The sequence below is a fragment of the Macaca mulatta genome, chromosome 14 (assembly GCF_049350105.2).
Source record: "Macaca mulatta isolate MMU2019108-1 chromosome 14, T2T-MMU8v2.0, whole genome shotgun sequence".
NCBI lineage: Eukaryota > Metazoa > Chordata > Mammalia > Primates > Cercopithecidae > Macaca > Macaca mulatta.
In genome coordinates, this window is record NC_133419.1 from 115,252,407 (window position 1) to 115,278,756 (window position 26,350).

The 26,350-nt window shown below is 39.2% G+C and overlaps 1 protein-coding gene, 1 non-coding gene and 1 pseudogene across 3 annotated transcripts; 1 reads left to right on the forward strand and 2 right to left on the reverse strand.

Annotated features, from left to right (window-relative positions):
• Positions 1-2,487: 2,487 nt before the first annotated feature.
• On the reverse strand, positions 2,488-11,281 carry LOC100431041 (NXPE family member 2 pseudogene; annotated as a pseudogene).
• Positions 11,282-13,472: 2,191 nt separating this feature from the next.
• Positions 13,473-26,225, reverse strand: NXPE1 (neurexophilin and PC-esterase domain family member 1). Of its 2 annotated transcripts, XM_015115759.3 has the most exons (4): positions 25,684-26,225; positions 23,353-23,414; positions 18,396-18,608; positions 13,473-18,016 (listed from the first exon to the last, which is right to left on the reverse strand). In XM_015115759.3, the coding sequence occupies exons 1-4, from the start codon at positions 26,088-26,090 to the stop codon at positions 17,481-17,483; spliced, it is 1,218 nt and encodes a 405-aa protein (XP_014971245.3). In that variant the 5' UTR covers positions 26,091-26,225; the 3' UTR covers positions 13,473-17,480. The 2 variants fall into 2 exon arrangements, with proteins under 2 accessions (XP_014971245.3, XP_077820468.1); XM_077964342.1 differs by lacking the exon at positions 18,396-18,608.
• LOC114672551 (small nucleolar RNA U13) lies at positions 22,645-22,748 on the forward strand. Its single transcript, XR_003722957.1, has one exon. It is a non-coding gene; the product is annotated as a small nucleolar RNA U13 (small nucleolar RNA).
• Positions 26,226-26,350: the final 125 nt, after the last annotated feature.

Sequence of the window (26,350 nt, forward strand, 5' to 3'; positions counted from 1 at the left end):
TGCTTTTTGTGTTTTACTTAAGAAATCCTTACCTATCTAAATATTGTAAATTTATTTTCTTCTTACAGCTTTATAGTTTTGTGCTTGATCCCATCATTCTTCCCAAATTAATTTTTATGTTTGGTATGAAGTGGTATGAATTGGTATGAAGGAGAAGTCAGGGTTCATTTTTATTTTCCCCATTTGGATATCCAGTTGTTCCAACACCATTTGCAAAAAAGACTGTCCATTCCCTATGGAATTATTTTGGTGCCTTTGTTGAAAATCAGTTGAGTGTATTTTGTTGGTCTTTTTCTAGACTTTCTATTCTGTTTCTATACTTGCAGTTTGAAGTTTCTATATTTGATACTCTCTTTGAACCATGAATTATTTAGGAATATGCTGACATCTTTAACAACAACTCTAACTTACAACACAGAAAACCATTATTTTAGGGCCATGTCAGTGATGAAGCCGAATAGTTATTCACCTGAGTAGGGATGTCCATCCTTTAAAGTAGTTCTGAAACCTAGCAGTATGCATGGGAAGTTTTTTAAAACAATACAGATTTTGGAACCCCACCCCAGACCTAATTTTCAGTGTAGAAACTGGATAGTTTCTGTTTTTAGAAAGCTCTTCCAGGTGATTCTGAGACATCCAGTCAATTTGGAAGCCACTGCTCTAAGCACTACCCCTTACAGCAAAAAGCAGACTTAGGGTTACTCTCCAAGCCCTCAGTGGATTCAAAGCTTTGCATTATTTCAATGTACAGAATCAACCCTCAAGAAAGGGGAAGAGACAATTAGCCGGTTTTTCCCTCAAGCATTGAAATCACCACAAATGTCAGGTTATCTTTGAATGACCTTTTAACTTGAGAGAATATAGTATTTATGGTTATTGTAGTATATTTAAGGTATTTTACAAGTTACAAAAACCATTTAATTCTGAATGACTGTTCTGCTGTTCAAATATAGGGACTTAAAGATTCAGGGAGGAATCTTTGGGACTATGAAAGTCAGTGCCTTATTTATTCCAGGGCTAATGGATCAGAAAAGCTCCAAGAAGGCCAAGAGAGCTGTCAAATGAAGTGCACTGTGGCTCAAGATCAGAGAGAAGGGCTTTGGAGGTAAGAAGGGCTTTGGAAGAGAGTTAGTATCTCAATGTATCCATGAGAACATAAAAAACAAACAAACAAACAAAAAAACCAAAAACCTGTAGCTTCTCAGTAGATACTGTACATACCAAATCACCATCTTCTGTTAGACCAGTGGTTCTCAACTAGAGGTGATTTTGTATTCTAGGGGATATCTAGTTTTTGTTTTTCACAATTAGGAGGAGTGCTAACTGGCATTTAGTGGGTAGAGACCAGAGATGCTGCTAAACATGTTACAATGCACAAGACAACTTCCCACAACGAAGAATTATTCAGCCCAAAATGTCAATAGTGCAATGGTTAGGAAACCCTGTCTTAGACAAATAATGTGAAAGAAGGTTTTTCCACAAGCGAGTATTTGGCTTCTACCCTTGACAGCCCAGAGATTTCCCAAAGTAAAATGTCCCATATCAAGTTCATGTTCTTTCCAGCCAAACTCTGGACTTCTTTCATTGTTCTCTATCTCAGGAAAAAGTACCAGCATTCATTCTATGGTGAATACAAGAAATTTTAGACTCATTTTATATCTCTTGGGTGTTCTGTACTGTGCCTAGGTGTAGATTTACTTCTCTTTATCCTGCTTGGGACTCATTGGGAATCTTAATCTAAGGATTCACATGTTTCTTATAGAAAATTCTTAATTATCTTTTCAAATTCTTCTCTCCACTCCCCCAAAAAAAGGCTCTTTTTAGACTTTCTCATTATATACTTTATGTCTCTAGCCTTCTATTTTATATTTCTATCTTCTTTGCACTATATTCTGAGTAATTTATTCAGGTCTATCTGCAGTTTCACTATTTCTCTCTTCATCTTTGTCTAATATGCTGTTTGACCCATCCACAGAATTTATAAGATTAGGGACTTTGTAAGATGATGGGACTTTGTAATGTTACTGTTATTTGCTATTTTAATGACTATATTTTTCATATCTGGAAGTATTGTGTAGTACTTTTGCCAGCCTATGTGATGTTTTTCCTAGTTTCTTCTTTCACATAGATTTGATTCTATTTTGTAATTTTAAATGCTTATAGTCTTCAATGATGACTCGCATATGAATTTCTTGGAGATCGAATTCCATGAAATCCTTCTATTTTTGCTTATGGTAGATGGTTTTCTTGTGTAATTCTATATTGTGATCTTGTGATTGGTAGGACGTTACATGAAAAACCTATGTGGTTTGGCTTCTGTGTGTGAATTCTGAAAGAGTTTGATTTGTTTCCTTTAAGTTTCCCTGGGAGAATTATTATCCCAGGCTTGCTTACTTATTTATTTACTTATTTAGCCACGTGGCTAGGGGTGGAAAAACAGTGAATACTGAGTCACAGTAGACAAAGGTGTCTTCAAGGCTCCCAGATAAAGTGGTTGTGGCACCTATGATTGGGCCTGAAAGATCACACAGTAGGATTTTGGCTAGGAGCTAGACTCCTCAGAGATTAGATACTTTTTTTTTTCCATAAGAAATTGAGCAGGCCAAGACAAAAGCTTCAGATGCTGGTATTTGTGGGTGTAAGTCCTGATGAATAGACCTGTTTGCCACCTCATCACTGCACAGTGAGACTGTCGTATTAATCAGTCCCATCCATATACATAGAGCATCCAGGTGGCTTTTTAAGTGGATATCATAATGGTATGAGGAGATGGCTAAGGATTTCAGGTATTTGATGAACATTTCCTGTGTGAAAGAGAAACCAGATAGTCACACAGATAAAAGGAACCTAGAAGAGACTGAGACAATTTCAAGAATAAAATAAAACTTCAAATAAAATGTGTATTAGTAATAAAATGAATATATTCATAGAAATCAGGGAAAATGTTGTATCCAGGAAACAACTGAATTCTGTGAAAAAGAATATTCAAAGAACAAGTAGGATCTTTTTAAAATGAAAAAAATTGATGACTTAAAAAAAACCATCAATAGAAGTGTCAAAAGATATGTCAAGATAATTTTGCAGAAAATATAGCAAAAAAATAAAGAGGTATAAAGTTTAAAAATTAAGAAGCTTAGAAGATAAATCCAAGAGATACAATATTGAAGTATTGGGAATTACAGAAGAAGAGAATAGAGAAATTGGCAGGGAGGCCATTATCAAAGAAATAATAATACAATATTTCTGAAATTAAGAACACTGGTCTCTAGTTTGAAAAGATCCATAGTGTATCCAACACAATAAATGAAAATGTCTGTACTGTCAGACCTGATCTCTGCAGGGTAGTCTTGCACATCAGACAGGGCTGGTCCAACCTGAGCACTCTTTGGTCTACTGGCCTCTCCCAGGGCCCCAGCCTGGCCTTACCTGCTTACAGGGCAGTCTCGGGGGACTCTGGAGGCCCACACCATAGCTTCTGTGCCTGTAGACTGTGCCTGACCAGTGGAAAGCTCCAGAGAGGTGGCCTCTATGGCCACACATCAGCCTGCAAATTTCCTCCCCATACTGCAGCTTCCCCTGAGGCCATGGCAACTCCCCACATCACTTGGTTGATGTGTGTCTGCAGGGGTGGGTTTTGCTTCACTTGCCCTGCCAGTAGGAGTGTAGTATGCATCCCTACTAACCCCCAGTGATGGCTGTTGCAGACAAATCCTTGGCCGGCACAGAGCCAGGAAGCCCCACCTAGCCAGTGCCCCACATTTGCACTGATTCTGTACAGAAAACAGGGAATCCTCCCACACCCTGAGTGATCACTCCTGCTTATGGGGCACAGAGAAGGCACCCAGACCTGTGCCACCCCAAGCCGATACCACCTCTAGTGCAATAGCACACACAGTCTCCAGCCCAGAGAACAAAGTCAGGCCCAGTACAAGTCCCCCACAGTTAAAGCATGCATTCCAGGAGTTGGGAGCTGAGTGTTGGCCCCCTAACATCTCCCAGAAGTGAAGCCAGCTGGCTTAATCTGCCTTATACCACAATCAGACCCTCAAAGTCATCAAATAGGACAAAGGAAAAAAAATCCAAAGGTCAGCAACCTCAAAGATTGAAGGTAGATAATCCCACAAAGATGAGAAAGAATCAGTGCAAAGAATGCTGAAAACTCAACAAGCCTGAGTGCCTTCTTTCCTCCAAAGGATCGCATCGTCTCTCCAGCGAGAGTTTGAAACCCAGCTGAAGCTGAGATGGCTGAAATGACAGAAGTAGAATTCGGAATATGGACAGGTATGAAGTTCAGTGAACTACAGGAGTACGTTGTAACCCAATACAAAGAAGCTAGAAATTATAATAAAGCATGCAGGAACTGACACACAAAATAGCCAGTATAGAGAAGAATGTAGCTGACCTGATAGAACTGAAAAACACACTATAAGAAATTCATAAATGCAAGTATTAATAGCAGAATAGACCAAGCAGAGAAAAGACTCTCAGAGCTTGAAGACTGGCTTTCTGAAATAAGACAGGCAGACAAGAATAGAGACAAAAAAAGGAATGAACAAAACCTCTGAGAAATATGGGATTATGTAAAGAGACTGAATCTACAACTGATTGGTGTACCTGAAAGAAATGGGGAGAATGGAATCAACTTGGAAAACATATTTCAGGATATCAGCCATGAGAACTTCCCCAACCTAGCTAGAGAGACCAACATTCAAATTCAGGAAATGCAGAGAATCCCAGTAAATTACTTCATAAAAAGATTATCCCCAAGACACATGATCATCAGATTCTCCAAGGTCAAAATGAAAGAAAAAATGTTAAAGGCAGCCAGAGAGAAAGGCCAGGTCACATACAAAGGGAAGCCCATCAGACTAACAGCAGACCTCTCAGCTGAAACCCTACAACTGAGAAGAGACTGAGGGTCAATATTCAATATTTCTTAAAGAAAAGAAATTCCAACCTAGAATTTCATATCTAGCCAAACTAAGCTTCATAAGTGAAGGAGAAATGAGATCCTTTTCAGATAAGCAAATGCTGAGGGAATTTCTTACCACCAGACCTCCCTTACAGGAGCTCCTGAAGGAAGCAATATGGAAAGGAAAGACTATTACCAGCCACTACAAAAACACACTGAAGTACACAAAGCAGTGACACTATAAAGCAACCACATAAACAAGTCTGCAAAATAACCAGCCAACATCATGATGACAGATTCCATCCCCACATATCAATAATAACCTTGAATGTAAATAGCTAAATGCCCCAATTAAAAGACAGAGTGGCAAGTTGGATAAAGAACAAAGATATATTAGTATGCTGTCTTCAAGAGATCCATCTCACATGCAATGACACACGTAGGCTCAAAATAAAGGAATGGAGAATAATCTACCAAGCAAATGGAAAACAGAAAAAAAGCAGGGATTGCAATCCCAGTTTCTAACAAAACAGACTTTAAACCAGGAAAGATAAAACAAACAAATAAAAAAGACAAAGACGGTAAAGAATTCAAATGGTAAAGAGTTCAATTCAACAAAAAGATCTAGCTAACTTAAATACAATACACACAACACAGGAGCACCCAGATTCATAAAGCAAGTTCTTAGAGACCTTCAAAGAGACTTAGACTCTCACACAATAACTGTGGGAGACTTTAATGCCCCACTGACAATATTAGACAGATCACTGAGACAGAAAATTAACAAAGGTATTCAGGAACTGAACTCAGCACCAGATCAAATAGACCTAATAGATATTTATGAAACTCTCCACCCAGAAACAACAAAATATATATTATTTTCATTGCCACATGGCACATACTTTTAAATTGATCACATAATTGGAAGTAAAACACTCCTCAGCAAATGCAAAAGAACTGAAATCATGAAAGACAGACTCTTGGACCACATCACAATCAAATTAGAAATCAAGACTAAGAAATTCACCCAAAACCATACAATTACATGGAAATTGAATAACGTGCTCCTTAATGACTTTTGGGTAAATAATAAAATTAAGGCAGAATTCAAGAAGTTCTTTGAAACTAATGAGGCCAAAGATACCACATGCCAGAATCTCTGGGACACAGCTAAGGCAGTGTCAAGAGGGAAATTAATAGCACTAAACACCCATATCAAAAAGTTAGATAGGTCTCAAATTAACAACCTAACATCACAACTAAAAGCATTAGAGAATCAAGAGCAAACAAATCCCAAAGCTAGCAGAAGCCAAGAAATAACCAAATCAGAGCTGAAGTGAAGGAGATTGAGTCACACACACAAAAAATCCCTTCAAAAGAGCAACAAGGGGAGTGCCCACGATGGCCGAATAGGAACAGCTCTAGCCTCCAGCTCCCAGCTTGAGCAACACAAAAGACAGGTGATTTCTGCATTTTTAACTGAGGTACCGGGTTCATCTCACTGGGGCATGTTGGACAGTTGGTGCTGGTTCACGGGTGCAGCCTGACCAGCGAGAGCTGAAGCAGGGCGAGGCATCGCCTCACCTGGGAAGTGCAAGGGGGAAAGGGAATTCCTTTTCCTAGCCAAAGGAAATTGAGACACACAACACCTGGAAAATTGGGTAACTCCCACCCTAATACTGTGCTTTACCAAGGGTCTTAGCAAAGGGCACACCAGGAGATTATATCCCACAGCTGGCCCAGAGGGTCCCACCCCCACGGAGCCTCCCTCATTGCTAGCACAGCAGTCTGAGATCTAACTGCAAGGTGGCAGCGAGGCTGGGGAAGGGGCACCCCTCATTGCTGAGGCTTACGTAGGTAAACAAAGCCACTGGGAACCTGGAATTGGGTGGAGCCCACCACAGCACAAGGAGGCCTGCCTGCCTCTGTAGACCCCACCTCTGGGGACAGGGCATAGCTAAACAAAAAGCAGCGGAAACCTCGGCAGAGGTAAATGTCCCTGTCTGACAGCTTTGAAGAGAGCAGTGGATCTCCCAGCATGGAGGTTGAGATCTGAGAAAGGACAGACTGCCTGCTCAAGTGGGTCCCTGACCTCTGAGTAGCAGTAGAAGGCTTCTTGGGTATGCAGGTACTGGCACAATCCAGCATTTGAGTTTGAAACGAGAGTGCAATCAGTATTGACCTGAGAGGTGCCCCTGGAAAACTGGCCTGTGAAGATGATCCTGTCACAGTCTTGGTGTCTCGTCCTCCAGAAAGCCAATGCTTCTTCACGGGGGTGGGTGAGCAGCAGAGACAGGGGTATCCGGCCCCCGCAGAACAAAGTGAAGCTGACCAGTTAGGTGCCATTGTTGAAGTTGATCACCTTTCCTGAAGCACCTGCCATCAGCACTGGGGAGGACATCCTGGCCCTCAGGAAATCCCTGCCGTATTGCTTCCTATGTCCCACCAAGTGGTCTGTCACCTCCAGCAGGATGTCCAGCTGGTCCCCCCTGTGGTGTGTGTCTCGAGGGTTGAGGATGGTGGCTGTGCTGTGTGCAGCACTGGTGGTGGTGTTCATGTGGGTGAAAGGTCTGGGTGGGCTCAGCTGGTCTAGTTTCTCCATGATTTCCTTTATTCTCAGCTTAGCCTCTGCTGCTGAAACTTCTGGACACAGTGGTGCTTCATGGCAGGAGAGAATATTAGGAAGGTATCCCTGTGATGAAGAAAGATAGGCATCTCTTGTCCTCACCAAAACTGAAATGGCAAAGAATGTGGCTTATTATGTGTATGCAGCTGAACCTGTCCTTATTTCATTAACCTTAATAATGCATTTATATCTTTATTCATATATAACTACTGAAGTGTTCAATCTAGAAATTGGCCATAATTAAAATGCTGAAAGTTTTGAGTAAATCACATGAGTCAGTTGTTCCATTTGTACTTGAACCACTTATTCCATAGGATGTTAAAAATCCATTTAAAAAACCCATTGAACCTAAAAATATATGGCTAAGAAAAAATTATTTGATTAAAAAATGATTACAATAGCAAATTGAAGGAAGTAATTATTAAGAAATATTGAGGTATTTCTGAGTCTTAATAGAATGAAAGGAAAAGTCATAATGAAAAAATTAACATTTTCAACAGTGAAATGCAAAGACATTTTGTAAAAATTCGTTAAATTTTGAATGGGTATCATGTAAACATGGTACAAAATTCAAAAGACACAAAAAGGAATGAAGTGTGGAAATAAATTTCTATTTCATTCCTGTCTCCTGCCACATAGTTTTCCTCCCCAAATTCATCACTCTTATCCTCCTTATAAATACCTTTCTAGAGCCTATGTGTACATATGTATGTGTACATGCATATATCACTTATATTTTCTTTTTTACATAAAATGCATTGTTCTGTACCTTGCATTTTTGTGTAATGATGTATTTTTAATGTCTTTTCATTTCAGGACATATTGAACTCCCTCAGTCATCCATTAAGATGGATACACAGCATTTCACTGTATGGATTTTTTAAGCAGTCTCTCATTGCTGGACATATAGATTTTCTCAATCTTTTGCTATTACAGTATTGAAAGTATAATCTTGTATTTGCACCCTGGAAATGGAATAACTACATTGAAGTTTAAAAGCATGCCCTGTTCTGAAAAATAGGAAGGTTTGCGTTTTTGTTCTAGTGATTTTCTTTCTTTCTTTCTTTCTTTTCTGAGACAGGGCCACTCTAATGCCCAGGCTGGAGTGCAGTGGCGCAATCATGGCTCACAGCAGCCTCCATCTCCTGGGCTCAAGTGATCCTCCTGCCTTAGCTTCCCAGGTAGCTGGGACCATCAGCGTGCACCATCACACCCAGCTAATTTTTTGATATTTTGTAGGAATGAGGTCTCACTATGTTGCCCAGGCTGGCCTCAAACTCCTGGGCTGAAGTGATCCTTCCACCTCAGCCTCCCAAAGTGTTGGGATTACAGGCCTGAGCCACAATGCCCAGTCGTGATTTTCTTTACATAACATAAAAATTTATACGTATAATATATTTACGTAAAATACTTCATCTTTTCTTTATTCGGCAGTGTTTATTGACTCCCTAGCATAGACGGTGACTAAAATATTTATTTATACTTCCCTGCTCCAATTTTTTCTCTCTATGACTATATTGTTGCTTATTTATCTTTGTGTTTACATCTATTTTCTTAAAAACAAGTTTTAATAAACTATGTCTATATTTATATATATCCTGTTAATATATTAAGTAGTATCTTTTAACACGAGGCTAAAAATGATAAGGAAGTATCTCCACCTGTCCTTCACCAACTTTTTTTATTTACAACATTTCTATATTGTCATAGTATATAATATTTACATTGTTTTCTCTTTATAATCTCCATAGTTTTGTTTTATTTTGTTCTTTGGTTAGTACTATAATTAAGTGGATTCAGTACTTGTCATTCTGTTTATAAGAGTCTTTATCATTTATCTCTTGTTTAGCTGAAGCTAGTCTTTTGTATTTTTTTTAAAGAAGAGCTTATGAGAACTATATCCCCTGAGTTTGTTGTAATAGTTGGATTTTTTAAAAAGTTGAATCTATAAATAACCTGGGACCTATTTGATATGTGGTATGGGGTGAGAATACAAATTAATTTGTAACCTCCAGTAATGTACAGGATCTAGACAAACAATTTTTGCTTATTACTTCTTTAACCTTCAGAAAGATGAAACTGTCCAAGAGACAAATTAAGAGTTAATATATGCTTTCCTCTGCATATATTAATTGAAACTGAGAGGAAACTGAGACTTCAAACAGAAAAACATGTGTTCAGTGAATTTGAGGGTGTAGCAGAGAAAATAGTTCATATAATTAACTGTAGGGCCCTGGTTGGGAAGAAAAGGAAATTGGGACCAGAAGAGATCTGATAAGATGAAAGAAAAGGAAAGAAACAAGGAAACAGTGCCTGGCATTCGATCTATTTTTGTTTACTGAATCTGTGACTGAATTCAGAGTTTCTGGGAGGTACAATGAGAATAAGCTTATAGGAAATAAAGAAGAGTAAGAGGCTGTGGTTAGAAAGTAAGTGTGAAAGGCAGTCTTTCTGAAGTAGAGCAGTTCAGGTGATAACAAGGTTCAAGGTGTGGCCCTTGAAGTGGGTTGTCAAAACACATTAGATTTGCAGGTACTGGTATTTCAAAAGAAAAATCACCATAAAGCTTCAATTTTGAATTGACTTAGAGGGGGCCTAATGGAAGAGTTCTGGGAAAAGATGAAGATTTAGCCAGATACCTGATCATTCAGTGAATTTGGGGCAAACAATCGATGCTATGAGGTTAGTCCTATCTTTTTTTTTTTTTTTTTTTTTGAGAGGGAGTCTCGCTTTGTTACCCAGGCTGGAGTGCAGTGGCACGATCTCGGCTCACTGCAAGCTCCATCTCCCGGGTTCACGCCATTCTCTTGCCTCAGCCTCCAGAGTAGCTGGGCCTACGGGCACCTGCCACCACGCCCAGCTAATTTTTTGTATTTTTAATAGAGACGGGGTTTTACCATGGTCTCGATCTCCTGACCTCATGATCTGCCCGCTCGGCCTCCCAAAGTGCTGGGATTATAGGCGTGAGCCACGGCGCCTGGCCGGTTAATCCTATCTTATGTTCCTTCTACAGATTAGGCAATTAAGCAAGAAGATGTTAAGTAGTTTGCCTATAGCCACACAATTAATAACTACCGGAGTCAAAATTCAAATCCAGGCTGTCTGTTGCTAAGCCTGTGATCTAACGTTTCTGCAGCCCTGCCTCCCAGTTGTGTTTGGTGTGGGGTGCGCTGTTGCTGTTAATTTTATTTGAATGCAATCCTAGGGTTGGTGGAGAGACTGAGGAGCACATAAAAGGTCCTGGACTCTGTCTTATACTAGGTGTAGTAGGGACATTCAGGCAAGGGTAGGACACTCAAGAGCCTGCTCAAGAGCAATTCAAAATTTAGTAGGAGTCACAAGTTAAGAGAAAACAGGTTTAACTCTATCCATCTTCCTTACCGTGGTCTCTCAGGTTAGAAAATCATAGATAAAGTGATGGATTATCAAATCTTTCCCAATTAAAAAACCTACCTGTCCATAGTTCATCACCAGACAATTTGATGGTATGTTTTTGGTCTGACCTGGGGTAGAGTGACTTCTGAGATAGATATTATTCTGTAAGTGGAGAAAGTAAGCCTTATTATTGTTATTATTATTTTAAAACTTTTTTGGAATTCTGACAGTTGTAAAAATGATCTATATAATGAGCCTTAACAGAAGTGCCACATTATTTTACAAATCATCTTACCTGAAAATAAGAGCACACACACGGAGAGGACGTGGACACAAAGCCACATGAAAAGATGGTCCCTTTTGTACATGCTGTTCCTTCTGGAATGCTTTCCCACATTTCCCTCTGGGTTATTTTCTCTGTCCCTTCTCTTCCACCTCCCTGAGCCCTACTTCTTCTTCTAGTCTTGGCTTAGATATCACTTCCTCTGGGACAGTTTCCTCAAGCCCCCATCTCTGAGGTGGGTGACCCATGTGTTCACCCTGGTACCCTTCCATAGCAGGCATCATGCAGTATTCCAATAGCCTGTTACTTACTGGTATTCTCTCTCTACCATCGTTAATGAGGACGGGGACCACACCTGTCCTGTTCAGCGCTGTGTCCCCATCTCAAGGCCTACCATGTAAGAGTTGATGAGTAAATAACATGTTTATTGAATAAATGATTCTCAGACCAGAACCTTGTTCTTCCTTACAGCTGCTTCAATGTCTTCTCCATTGGGATCTTTCAGGTTCTCAGTATGTATCATTAGCATAATAAAAAAGGAGGGAACTCGAAGACAAGGCAATTAGTGGCTGTATGTAAATTTTTTGGAAGACCCAGGTTTCCTGCTTCTTAGATTATTGTCTCTTCCCCACACAATAATGTCAACTCCGTATCCCTCCTCCCTTACCCAGAAATCAGGAGGTGGAAAGAAGTTTCTATGATTATCCTCACTATAAACACAGCATTTCGGTCCTTTGTTCATAGATGATCATGGTGCTGCTCTGTTTTATTTTGATTCTTCCTTCCCTCAGTTCACAGAAGATTTATTTTTGATTAATTTCTGAAATGTGCTGTGTCCCTTTTTAATGTACATTACCATTTATCTTCTGTTTTATGTCATGTTCTAGATACACAGAGATATAGCATCACGTATTTGACAAATATTTATTGCTTGCTACTATGTGCTGGGCCCAGTGCTAAGGACTAAAGATGCATAAAATGGTTCCAAGCATGGAGCTAGGATCACAGCTGTGCATCTCCATGGAGGATGCTTCCTCCACTCTGGTGAGTTGGAGGAGAATAGAGAAACCAGAGGCTGGGGGTCAGGAAGTAAGGGGAGACGGAAGAGTGGTGGGAAGCTGACATCAAAGTGGCACACAGACCACTTAGGGGCCTTCATAAACCATGCCCTGATGGAGGCCCCAGCTGCACCCCTGATGGCTCTGCTCCCACAGCTTTGCATCTGCTAGTCCTCCTCTTTGTTGTAGCTGCACAAGTACCAGGGGGAGGCACATGCCATGGATTAAAGTGACCCTTAGGAATGCTGGGAGCAGGTTCACAAGGTAGATAGGTGCCTGGATGTCTTGGCCTCCTGTGAGGTTGGAGCAGGCTCTGTAGTGTGCGATGATGGAACCCAAGTGTTCCCACACGCTGGGTATAAATTTCGGGTTGAATGTGGCCCTCTGCTATTTGGTGCTTATCTTCACACCAGCACTCCTTTTTCCATACCAAGAGCTGCAAATAACACAATTCAGGCTTTGAGACCAGGAGCAGTGGCGAGAAACACTGTGCTCAGCAATATCTGCTTTGCCTCTCCGAGATCTGCTGAGAGGTACAGAAAACGTTAGGATTAGCTCAGCACATTCAGCCCCACAGCCACTGCACTGTGCTCTCGGTGTTATACCTTTAGGCTGTAAAACATGCCCAGATAGCCAAAGGGCCACATGGTATATTTCAATGAAGGAAAACCCTATCTTTAAAGAAGACGCTGCTAGCTACCAGCCTCAGGTGAAGACTGGAAAAATAAACCTTGACAAAAAGGGAATGTTTTTTACTCTATGTGAGGGCACCTTGTTTTAGTGAATGGGGTTCTTGTCTGCATGTCTGAAGATCTTTTGGATATATTTGGAAATTGAAATCTTTATTGTTGGAAATTGAATAGATGGAAGGAGAAATTGAGATTTGGGGAGACCATCACTTTGCTCTGAGGTGTCCTTTCCTCTGTGGTGACACCTCAGAGTGTCAAAAATCTTGACTGATCCAGTGAAGGGCTGTGAATTAACAGAAATGTTTTTGGGGAATAAAAAGGAAGCTTTTAACTCTGTGTTTGCAAATTTACTTACCTCAGCCCAGGAAGGTTAAATGTAAGTTAATTTACACTTATATTGGATACAAGGTGAGAGAACTGGAAATTCACGTCTTGAGTTTACTGTGAAGTTTTGAACATTTGCATATTCATGCTATAAAGAAGTATTTCTCTAGTTAATTTCATGCAAAGTGACAGCTTTTACAACCTGTTTAGCATATCAACAAACCACTTTTATTAGTAATGACATGAGTATTAATAACAGGGACAAGATTTCAGATTTCCTTTTCTTATAAAACCACAACCATTATTAAGAACCGCAAGAACAAAATCACAATGTCTAGGCATAATGTGACCAAGGTTGCCGACAGGGTGACAGAGTTGACCGCACAATCTTGAGAAACACAGCCACACACATTTTATGAGCCTTTTATATGACAGTTGTTAAATTTAGATAACCAGTTTTCAAATTGTACATATTTTTCTAAAGATACTTTACAGAAAATGCTTTCTACCCAGTTTGATAAAAGGGTTCCTTCCATGAGCCCATTGAATTCATATTAATAAGAAAGTACATTTCAGCATCATATGCTGTCCTCTCATTGGTTCTTATCCCATTAACACTTATTCCTGGTTATAGATTCTGGAGCTTTCTAAAGAGATGGTAAAACCTCTTTCTAAAGAAATGGTAAATGTTTTAATAAAGTTCTCTTTGGGGGAAAAAGAAGCAAAACTTAGTCTCTTTCCTCAAGATGTTTACAAGCTATTAGAGATGACAGATACTTTTTAAAATACATGTTTTTGTTTCTTTTATGGAGTAAATGACAAAACACTGTGGAAACATTATTCTTTTTGGGGGTGTCAGGGAAAGCTTCACAGAAGAAATAAAATTCAAACTGGGTTTTAAAGGGTGATTGGGAGTTTGACAGGTGGAAGGAGGGGCAGGAGGGCATTCGAGTCAGAAGGAGCAGCATGTAGAGTGGTGCAGAGGCTTGAGAGACTGATGTATTTGGACACATATTTGTCTTGTGTGTCGGACATTTAAAAAATTTTATGTATGTATCTTTTATTTTTTATTGCATACATTTAAGGTATACAGTGTAATGTTTTGATACACATATGCATAGGGAAATGATTACTATAGTCAAGAAATTAACATATTCATCACTGCACAATTACCTTTTTAATTGAGGTAGAATACATAAAATCTAGTCTCTCAGCAAATTTTCCATATACAATATTAACTATAGTCCTCATGCTGTACATTAGCTCTCTAGATATTCATCCAATACAACTTCAAGTTTGTACCCTTTGACCTACATATCCCTGTTTTCTCTTCCTCCCAACCTGGATATCTACCATTCTACCCTGTTTCTGTGTGTAATTTTTAAGTTCCATATATAAGTAAGATCAAGCAATATTTTTCTTTCAGTATTATTTCTTTTCTTCAATGTTGTTATTTTACTTAGCGTAACGTCCTCCAGGTTCACCCATGTTGTTGCAAATATAGCAGCATCTCCTTTTGTAAGGCTGAATGATATTCCAATGTACATATATACTGCAATTTATTTATCTGTTCATCTATTGATGGGCATTTAGATTGTTTCTGTATCTTGGCTATTGTGAATACTGCTGCAATGAGCATGAGAATGCAGATATCTCTATGAAGGGCTGATTTCATTTCCTTTGGGATACTCAGCAGAGGAATTGCTGGGTCATATGGTAGTTCTGTTTTTAGAGGAACTGCCATACTGTTTTCCATAATGGCTGTACCAGCTTACATCCCACCAAGAGTGTACTAGAGCTCCCTTTGTGTGTGAGAAAATATTAACATCTCCTCATTTTTAGCAGCCACCTATATATACTGATGACTTCCAAATTGAGCATCTTTCTTATAGACCTCACTCCTGAATTGAGACTCATATTCTATCTACAGGACATTGCATTTTGATATTTGTATGGAAACCTCCACCTCATTTAACTAAAACCTAAATTCATTTTACCCTTTTCCCCAATACCTTCCTTCCCCTTTATTTTCTTCAGTGAATGTTGGGATTCTCCTTCAAGTTATTTGTGTACAATTTGCGGGTATCATTGAAACTTCTAATTGAGCTGCCTCAAGGGAAAAATTATTGAATAATACCATGTGTTAGAACTAGGTAAACATTTTCCATATATCATCTAATTTAATTCTTTGAATTTAACATTGAGGAAATTGAAGTTCAGAGATTAAATTCCTAAATTGGCTGAGTTGACAAATGAAGACACTGGAATTCAAAACCAGGTCTGACCTCAATCTCTATCTTATTTCCGTTATGCCACATTGGCCATAGTTCTAAATATCTTGCCTCATTTCTCTTTCTGAAAGGCAGATCTAATCATGTCCTGTCTGTATTATGGTTCTTTAACCACTCCCCAGTACTTTTAAGATTAAAGCCTACATTTCTTAGCATGTCATATAAATCCTTCATCATTTGGGTGCTGCCTCCCCACTTTTTTCTCATTGTTTTGTGTCACTAAAGGTTCGTAATTCTTGCAATTTCCTGAATGAGCCTTTTTTTCAACAAGTTTGTCCCACTTCTCTCTCTCCTTCCTTCCTTGTCAACTTGACTCTCTCATTCTTCATGAATGAGTCCAGGTAATACTTCCTCTATAAAACTTGATAGCATCTCTCTATCACAGAGTTCAGGTTTTATTTGTTGGTGTGTTTCTATAACTTCTTGACTCTTGTGATACTGCATTACTTTGAATCTACCTCCTTGGTCTTCTCCACAAGACTGAGGATGATAGTCATTTTGCCCTGTTCCTTTGTATCAAAATTGGTTAACATAGCATGTGGCACAGGATAGATGCCAATAATTGTTTACTTAAACAAAATATGGTTTTCCAGCTTTGAAAACTGGGTGGATACTATTATCATTGATCAAGAAATGGAACACAGAAAGAGGTGAAAATTTGGTAGAGAGGAGATATTTCTTTTGGCATTAACATGCTGTATTTGAGGTCTGTCAAGTGTAAGTGGAGATGTCTCATGTAAAGTTGGCATTAGACTAGAAAGCTGAAAATAAAAATTTTGGAGTCATTGGATGAGATGATCTAGAGTAAAAAGCATTGCAAGAATACTGCTTCATAGGTGGTGTTGTATACTTTACATTGCATCAAATCATGTAGGACATAATACAGGTTGTTCTGCTGTTAATAAAGCTAAGTTTGAGCAGCAGATTCAGAAGTGACAGCCTGCTATATCCATAGTAAAGTTCCAATCAAACTTTTAAAAAAGTTCATTCACTGATAATCTCTGCTTTACTTACTTATTTAAGTAGAAGTATTTAAATGGTGATTTCCTAATTCTGTCATTCTTTCTGTATTCATTAGCTGTAATTCTTCCAAAAAGAAGAAATTTCCCTTATCTATTAGGGTTATTGATTTTCTCTTTAAGAGGAAAGAGGATAAATGTTCACATATTTGCCTTTTGTTGCCAATTTTCAAAATAAGGGTTTACCCAACTCCACTTATGACACATGAGAGATTTTGCTTTTATTCTTGCATGTCTCTTTTTGTATTATTATGAGCTCATGGATTTTATATATTATGTATTTCAATTAAGTGCAGTCATTAGTCTTTTTGATGCTAAATCTAGCTATGGCCAAGGAAGAGATTCCTTTGGGTTACCTCCTCTGTTCCATGATACGGTTCCATTTGTCTTTGATTATTTGCTTTCTGGCATAACAAGATGTCCAGGCTCATGGTATATATATTTTCTGTTCCAGTCCTGGAATCAGCCTTTCCTTCAAGGATGCCTGTTTTCTGTTCTTAGAGACCACAGTCAGGGTGCTCGGAGTGATTATTGCTAATGGGTTATCATTGCTTCTAGGCCTTTTCAATAGACAGAGCTAGGAAATATCTATATTGGAAATAGAAAGCATCATGAATTTGTACAGATATTTTCAAATCAGCTTAATAACATGACTTTTAAAAAACTTCTTTAATATTTTAAAGAAGCATCAGAACCAGGCATGGTATAGTCATTCTACATGTCTGATTCTCTTGGTTTTGCATCCCATATCAGTTGTCATTGTCCTTACATAGCCTTCCTCCCAAAAAAGATTCTTTTAAATTTATTTTCCTTAGTTCCTAAAATGAATAAAACTGACTTTACAATACATGTGGGATTACGTGCTGAGATTGATTCCTAGTGATTTTGTATAGTATTTATCCCTTAGCAAATGTAGTTTAAGAACATGTTAATCTGATTTCCAATCACATGATCAGGTGGGTGGATAGTATTAGTGTCATATGCAATGGTCATGTCCCAGGCATCAATGATGCCCACGTTGAGGTCTTTGAAAATATCCTTCGTGATAAGATATTGAATATAACCATGGAAGTCTCCAAGCCTCTCTGTGTCTATGTGCATCTCCCTGATGTTTTCTGTCTTAATAATCACTTTAGTGGTTGGGCTTCTTAGGAACAGTCTTTCAATAGCCTTTCGGACACCAATGGCCCTGCGAATAAAAACGTCAATGGGAAATGGTCTGAAGTGCTGGCCAAAGGTGATGACGATGGCTGTGTTTTTGTCACCTGATAGCCGGTCAATTTCCCGAGGGATATAATCATGATCTATCAGAGAGTAGAGCTGCAAAGTGACGAAGGGATAGTTATGTTTTTTCCATTGAATCTGAGTGTGTCTTTCTGCATCCAGAAGCAAATGTTTCTTAAAAATTCCAGTTTCATGAAGATCAAAAAACTTTAGTGCTGATAAAAAAATAAATAGATGTTTTAATTAGAAGATAATGGTTAATATTCATGAAAAAGAATGTCCTATCAATCATTTAAAATACCCACCCCACCTAGATAATTGCTCACTGGAGTCTTTCTACTCTCTAGGGTACGGTACCCGCAGTTCATACATGAAAAATGTCAATAAAAAATGTAAAGTTCTCATTGGAATTTTAAAAGAGGACCAACATTTCTTATGAAAGAGGAAATAAAATACATTTTAAATTTAAAGGCTCAAATCCAGAAAGCTAAATGAAGTAAAAAACAAAATAGCTCAAATCAGAGAATAGAGACCTCATTAAAAGTACTTTAAAACCAGCCTGAATTTCTGAGAGAATATAAAGTAACTACCTACTTTTTACAACTTTGGGTAAGTAGTAGATCCACTGACGTAGCGTAGAATCTCCCAGGAGGTAAATGAGTTTGCCTTTCAAACAGCCGTTTATCTTAATTGTGTCTAACTGAACCTGGTTGCAAAATGTTGTTATCCATTTTCCTTGTAAAGTATAACCACCAGGGACAGGAGGCTTCATTCCAACTTGGCATTTCTCTTCTATTTTTTCACTCTCTGGTAACAAAGACACTTGTAAATGATTTTATTGGCGTAAGTTAGACATCTAGCCTTCTTTCCTGGTCCTTTGTTTTCTTGCTCTCTTTTCCTCTTCCTGTAATGCCTATTTCCTTTTTCTGTCCCTTTCTAGTCCTATTCTTTGATCATTAGCTTTGCTTCAGGCATTTCTACTTATTCTTTTGAGAGATTTTGAGTCATCTTGCCTCCCGTCTAATTCCTTTTCTCTTAAATTTGGTCATTAGCTAAATCTTGACGTTCTATCCTTTCTTTGACGTTCTGTCCTTTCTTCCTGATTCTGTGGTGACTTCTTTGTCTCTTACCCGAATGATGTTAGTGGTCTGCCAGTTGGTGCCGTTGTATAAAATCCTTTACCTTTGTTTCATTACTGAAGGAATGAATAATCTTAATTTTTCCGTGTTCAAAAAATGGCTTAAAATAGGTACATTAAAAATAAAAACCTCAAATAGTATATTAGTCACCTAGCTTGACAATTTTTTTTTTTTAAAAACTAGACTTTGCTAAAAGCAACATGCGACATCCATTACAAACCAATATTCTGAGATATTCCAGGAAGTTTCACTAGAGTTTCAGGCTCTGTTTGCACATGGTCTGCCTTCCATTACGAGCAGGTAGCAGTGCAGCAAATGTCTTGTTATAGCATAACAAAGGTCATCCAATTTCTCCTGTCATGTTTCCTTGCCACTATCTATGCTGCCATCCCATCACTGAGCCAATGCCTTGTATTTTAGGACTTGTTACATCAGGACTTCTGTGCTGATACTATATTCTGTATGAGATAGGAAACCAGTTTGAATGCTGTAAGAAAGACCAAGATAATAATGACTTAAAAATAAAAGTTTATTTCTGTCTCACATAACAGGCCTGGAGTGAGAAGGACAGGGCTAATATGGCATTGCATGGTGTTAGGGACTCTTGTTTCTTCTATGTTGTGGCTATACCATTCTTACCATGTGGCTTCAATCTCATGGTCTAACCTGGTCTTGCCATTCTCACATTATATCTAAAGTTCAGCTAGTAGTTAGGGAAGAAATGGATAGGGAGGGCAAGTTTTTTTGCTTTTAAAGCATGACTTAGAAGTTTCCCACTCACACTCCTGGAAAAAACTTAGTCATGGCCACAACTAGATATAAGGAAGGATGGCCATGGGTCTAGCCACAAACTGGTTTCTATTACTAAAGAAGGAGGAGGCAGTGAATACTGGGGAACCATCGGCAGTCTCTGCTTTACCCTCTTGCTTAGTTCCTCAGAGGCCTTGCAGTCTCTGGCTGCCTATGTCCACAGAATTGTGCATCATTACATGGTTGTGTTGTATTTGTAACCTATGGACAAAGTGGTAAAACGGTGCTGGTTGCAGAATTGGAAAGTGCACCTGGAATAGCTCTTAAGTCCTGGTGATTTGGCTTACTAAAGGGAGTTTGTATAATCCTATAATTATGTTGGAATTACAGTGTGATATTGATGGGTTTCTATGAGGCTTGGTAGCATTGCACCCTAGATGATTGAATACCATGATCCTGGAAACTTGAGATTCATAGTTAGTAAGTATTCTTTATCCTAATAATGTACTGGCACACTTTGCTGAGAACATAGCCTTTAAGTGTATTGTTGTAAATCCTATGTTGTGTAATCTTTATGTCAGGTATTCATTTTGCCATGTCTCAAACTTGTAACAAATCCACTTATGATTACTGTTACATGTTTATTTTACTTAATAATTTTAGAATAGGCTTGAGCATTTTGAACAGTATGTGGGTAATAATATCAGGATTCTGTATATCAGCAAAAGCAACTCCATTTTAGATGCTAATCTGCTATGTTGGCTCCTGATTAACCCCAGTTTATCTATTGTTTCTTGTACAACAGCAGGTACTTATGGTAAATCTTGCCCTTAGGTCAAACAGCCTTGGTGGTATTGTACTTCAGTTGTCCTGTACATCCCATCTGAACCATCCTTCCCTTATGCTCTGTAAGCCCTGGGTCTGGGGGTAATGGTATGGAGATCTACCATCTTGTCTCACCAATGGAGACATAAACATGGCTTCTGCTTGTAAGTCCCTACTAAATGTTTCTTTCTGAGAAACTGGATGTGTCAGACTCTTCTTTGGCCTCTCAGCTTCCTCAAACTTTGGGAGTAGGTTTGCACAGACCTGCCCACTGAGAAATAGATTCCATTATATTTTTGATTAGATAGGGAAACTAATAGTCCCCCAAAGATATCCACATCCTAATTCTTAAAACCTGTGAATATGTTGAAGCAGAAGATATAAAAAGAAAACCAAGTTTTCCTGTACTAGGCTGACCCACTACAAGACCCAGGGAAGGGCAGGGCTCTATCGAGGCTTTGGCAGCATTATCTGCAGAGCCAGGTCCCAGAAGGGATGGGCTCCAGAGTCTCTCCCTCCCATCCCGAAGCAAGGTTGGGAAAAACAAGTTTTTCTCATTCAGCTTCCCCCTTCCCCCCTTACTATTCTCACAATTACCTTTGCGAGTTTTGTAAGTTCCTGTTTTTCCCTTCTGTGCAGCACAGTGAAGGTCACAACATATGGCTGAGTTGCAACACCTGGCTTGAGTTGTAAAACCTGTCACTGTTTGATAAACTGCCTTTATTCTGCTTCTGTAGACTTGCTGGCCACCTTGTAGGTTTTGCACCATTTAGTGAAGTGTATATTCAAGCTAGCCAATACCCTTTCAGGTACATGTATAAGAGTCAAGCCCTGTCTTTGTTCAGGGCTCAGCCTTTGGATGTTAATCTGCTGGACAGGTAGCCACCTAAATAAAATCCTCCTGTTCCATCCATTGGTCTCTCCTGTCCCTTAATTCCTACAACAATGTTGCCTATTCCAGATATGACTAGGGTATGGCCTTTCAGATGGAGAGACTATCCTGGATTACATGGGTAGGCCCAATCTAATGTCACTGGCCCTCAGAAGTGGAAGAGGGAGGCAGAAGAGTGGGTCAAAGGTGTGACAGGAAAACTTGACCCTCTGCTGTGGCTTTGAAGATAGAGGAAGAGGGGTACAAGGAATGTGGGCAGCCTTAAAAACCTGGAATAAGCAAAGGAACAGATTCTCCCCTAGAGCCTCCAGTAAGGAACATGCTCCTGCTCTACCTTGGGCTTAGCTCAATGAGCCCAACACTGGTCTTCTGGACTACAGACTATAAGATGATATATTTTTGTTTTTAAAAGCCACTTTATTATAGCAGCAATAAGAAAATGATATATAGACAACTGACATTCTTTTAAATATAAAGTCATCCCATCCAGAGACGGTGTTTTTTGCTTCTATTTATACGAATTTTGTTTTATATTCCTTAGTGACATTTTAAATTGTCTTTCTACAGATCATGCATTTTGTTAAATTGTGAATTTGCATTTTAAAGCACAAAGTGGATTATACCACTTTCTTCCTCAGTTGGTTTCTGTGGCTTTCAAGTTTACTGAATAGTCACTGAAATCCTCAGCATGGCACTTGAGAACCTTCATGATTAGGTCCTTCTTCTCTTTCTAGGCTTATCCTCTGCTACATTCCACAATATGCTCACCCCACTGGCCTATTGAACAAGTCCATGATGACTTAGTTCATGACTGGAATTATCAGATAAAAAGAGTTAGATAAAAAATACAGGACACCATATTAAATTTGTATGACTTCTAACAAGGAATAATTTTTTAGTGTAAGTATGGCCCATGCAATATTTTCCCCTTTTCTCAATGTATATATGACAGGCAATTAGAAATTACCCATATTCATATGATTCCCTGTATTATTATTTGCTTAAATCCAGCAACACTACCCATGATCTTTATGAGGTTTCTCTTCATTCTCTGACTACACATATCCTTCAGGACTCAGTCAAATACCAATTTTAACATAAGCTCCTTTGCCTCTTTACTGTCTTCATAGAGTTCGTAGGTTGAATGTCTTTCACATTGCAAGCTAACTGAGCATTTATTTTTCTCCATTTGTCCATAATGCCTGATATCTATTCAGTGCTCAGTAAATGTTTGCTGATCCTTTAGTAGTTCAGAAGCAAGATGATTGAGTTTTCATGCTCATGTGTGAGATGTGTCTCCCTCAAATCTTGTTATGACATCAGCACATTATCCATATGATGTGAGGAAAAATAAATAAACATTTGCAGAATAAATGAATAAATGATGGCAATAAATTATTATAAGTTGAAGTAAGTATCATGATGGATGTTATCAGTAAACTAAGATAGACTTTATAAAAAGTTATCTTAAAGCTAAGGTAGTATAAATATTCTTTCATAAGTAACATGGCTTTGTGTTTGTCTTTAAAACATTTAATAAGATGAAAACTCCATATAAAATTGGTAATTGCATCAACTAAATGTTAGGGGGTTATGCCAACGGAGAGTTAGGAAACCAGAACTGAAAGCGTTCCTACTCTGAAGCTGTAGGTATCCATCCTTCAAAGACATTTGCACAGTGCCTTAGACTCTAGGAGATGAACTCTCAGGTTTAAATACGAATGTAGGATACTAATGCTTTCTCCTTTTGGATATGTCAAGATGTCATCTCCTATAAAAATTTTGAAAATCATTTCCTTGAGTTAATTTCTCCCTTTAAAGTCCAGCATAATTGACATCGTAGACATCTGCTAGGAATTGTGCTCCAGGAGAACTACAATTACTTAGGTTAATGCTGATAAAATTTCCTCTGAGCATCACCCAACTCAGGACAGAGCCAACTTACTGTTACAATTAGCGACATCAATGTGTTTCTGATCCTTCATCATTTCAACTCCCACTTTGGACCTTAAAAAAAAAAAAATAGAACAATAAATTAGCCTGCTCTATGCCCACGTAACATCAAAGTGAATCATCTCCTTGTGAGTGAAGGAAAAATTTTAATTTTCTATAACTGGAGGCTATTATTATTGTTGTAAATTTTAGATATATTGGGTATTGTAAATGAGTGAAGATTTTGAAAGACTTTCTACCCTGCTGAGAGCACCTGAAGTCCAGGGCAGCTCTACCGATCTGCTACATGTAATCACTGTGTCTTGGAATTTTAGATTCAAAATATTTATCTAATTTACAAGTTCTGTTCTCTTTTTCTGCTTCCACATCTCCTGTTCAAGTTTGCAGAATAGTTTCCTTGGATTACTGTGAGCCTCTAATTGGCCATGCAGGTCTCAGTTTTATCCCACCTAAATTTTTCAATCCGACTGCCAGAGCACCCTTTCTCATTGCAAATCCAACTGCACTACTGCTTACATCCCTTTACTGTCTCCCCATCATGTACCCAAGGAATCCAGCCTTTTTGGGTGGCAGGTAGACCTTCTACCGGAGGGCCTCTTCTTCATTTTTAATTCACATTTCCTGCTATGATTACCTTTGACTTTTCCGACAAACTTGCTTTCTGAAGATCATAAGCTTTATGAAGGAAGGTAATGCATGTGTCTGGTCCACTGCTGTATCCTTAATATCTATCAAAGTGACTGGCAGAAAGTATTGTTGAATCTGATGTGTTGATAAATGTACCTTACATTTCTTTCCTCCAAGATGAAAGATGACTCTCTTCTTGCTTGAAAGCTCTTACACTTTGTTTCAAACCTCTGTATATGGCCATGTAAGTGGAGGAAGGAAGAAAAGGATTAAGGAGAGAATGGGGACCTAAGTGCCAAGTATAACAGATATAAGTGGTACCTGATTCCCTACTATGGATGTCTCTCCACATGCCATCCTGAGAAGGAAAGGATCAGCATGTTTTCATCCTTTCTAGGATTTAGGCATAAGGATGGTTGACGGGTAGGAAGAGATTTGATGAGCTGTACCATCAGAGATAAAAAGGAAGGAACAGAAACTTAACTGTGCTTTTACTTTTCAGAAGGGAGCCAGGGACTAGATCAGGAGCCAAAACTTAGATAATGAGATAAGATTCTGGAATGCATGTTATTTTGTCATGTTGGGTGCCTACTCTTAGCATATTTTTTTGAAAGCTTATGGAAAAAAGACTAAACTTGACTTTGAAAACTGCTAGAAGGGGATAGCTGTGAACCTAGCATTCTACTCTGTCACCAAGCTTAGGAGAAATAAATCTTCATAGGGAAAAAAAAAAGGGTACTGGCAGAATTGAAAGAGAAAAAGAAATGGACTGAGCCTGTGAGACTTACGGAAAGTTAGCAAATGAGCAGAAGTCTCTGGAACCGATAGATGTCTTAGGGCTTGCCTCACAGTTCTGGGATTTGTAATAACAGATAGTTAGCCTTTGCAAATCCTCAAAGTGGCCCATGTAGCAACCCTGATGGTTCATTCTAATCAACAAAGTGGTTTTCAGGTTAGTGGATAACAGGGAAACCAGGAAGTGAGCATCTGTTTGTGAGTCGGGGGAGAAGAGCTTGGCATTGTTGCAGCCATGATTGATAGAAGAAACATGCTTCCACCCCGGTTTGTGGTGGTCTGTTGAACTAGGGGTTTGCAGGAATCACTAGGTCACAACATAAGGAGTAAGAAGGACTTCTCCACCCTGAGAGGTATATACGGAGGAATATCTGATCATGGGATCAACTGGAGAAAACCAGTAGGAACTGGCTTTTCAGAAAGATCACTCAGTGTAGAGAATGGATGAGAGAGGGTATGACTGCTGGGAGAGAGACCAGTTGGGAAGCTGGTACGGGTAATCTAGATGAGATAATTATGGTCTGAACTTGCATAGCAGCACTGTGCATAGGGGAAAATGGATCAATGCAAAGATATTTAAGAGCAAAAACAACAAAAGATGATATGGGAGGTGAAGGAACATGGATGTTATCATACACTTATCAAGGAATCTTTTTTTCAGTGGAACATCTATGAACACACAGAAGAACAGTTATAGCAAAACACATGACTGAATGGACAATATAGTGAAAATGCAAACTTTGGCGCAGAGTGGTGAGGAGAGGCCCCATGAAGACACCACATGTCTTACCTTGAGTAGAGGAGGGCTCTGAGTCATGCTTAATGTTGCAATGGGCAATGTAGCTCTGACTGGGGCACTTTTCAGGGAACACTTCTCAGTATAGATGAAAAGTAGACTCACCTGTGGAAAAGGCTCTTTTCCTTGTCTGTAAGATAAGATATCTCTCTATTCCGGGTGGTCATGTGGGTCAGAGCCTCACAGGGCATGTGTTGAGGCTTCACACAATAGAAGGCTTCTTGGTCTCTGTTATCCAGATATTCACAGAGTTCAGCACTTGAGTTTAGGGTCAGGCCACATTCAGTGAAGACATGAGAGGTGCCATTAACAAATTTACCTTTGAAAATAATTTTATTATAGCCTTGGTTCCTTGCCCTCCAGAGAGCCGATGCCCCTTCACTGGGATGGATGAGCAGCAGAGACAGGGAGACCTGGCCCTCCCAGAACAGAGTGAAGCTGACGAGGTAGGTGCCATTGTTGAAGTCAGTCACCTTTCCCGAAGCACCTGCCATCAGGGCTGGGGAGGACATCCTGGCCCTCAGGAAATCCCCACCATATTGCTTCCTGTGTCCCAGGTGGTCCCTCACTTCCAGAAGGATGTCCAGCTGATCCCCCCTGCAGTACGTATCTTGAGGGTTGAGGATGGTGGCTATGCTGTGTGTGGCGCTGGTGGTGGTGTTCACATGGGTGAAAGGTCTGGGTGGGATCTGCTGATCTAGTTTCTCTATGATTTCCTTTATTCTGAGTTCAGTCTCTGTTAGTGACTTTAATGGTATCGGTGATGTTTTAG

Coding starts and splice junctions, on each gene's coding strand:
- NXPE1 (XM_015115759.3), bottom strand. CDS start 26,090: ATGTCCTCCCCAGCCCTGATGGCAGGTGCTTCGGGAAAGGTGACTGAC. Junction 23,415..25,683: donor GAAAAGAGCCTTTTCCACAG/GTGAGTCTACTT, acceptor TTTTTTTTTAAG/GTCCAAAGTGGGAGTTGAAA. Junction 18,017..18,395: donor CTTACCCAAAGTTGTAAAAA/GTAGGTAGTTAC, acceptor TTTTTTTATCAG/CACTAAAGTTTTTTGATCTT.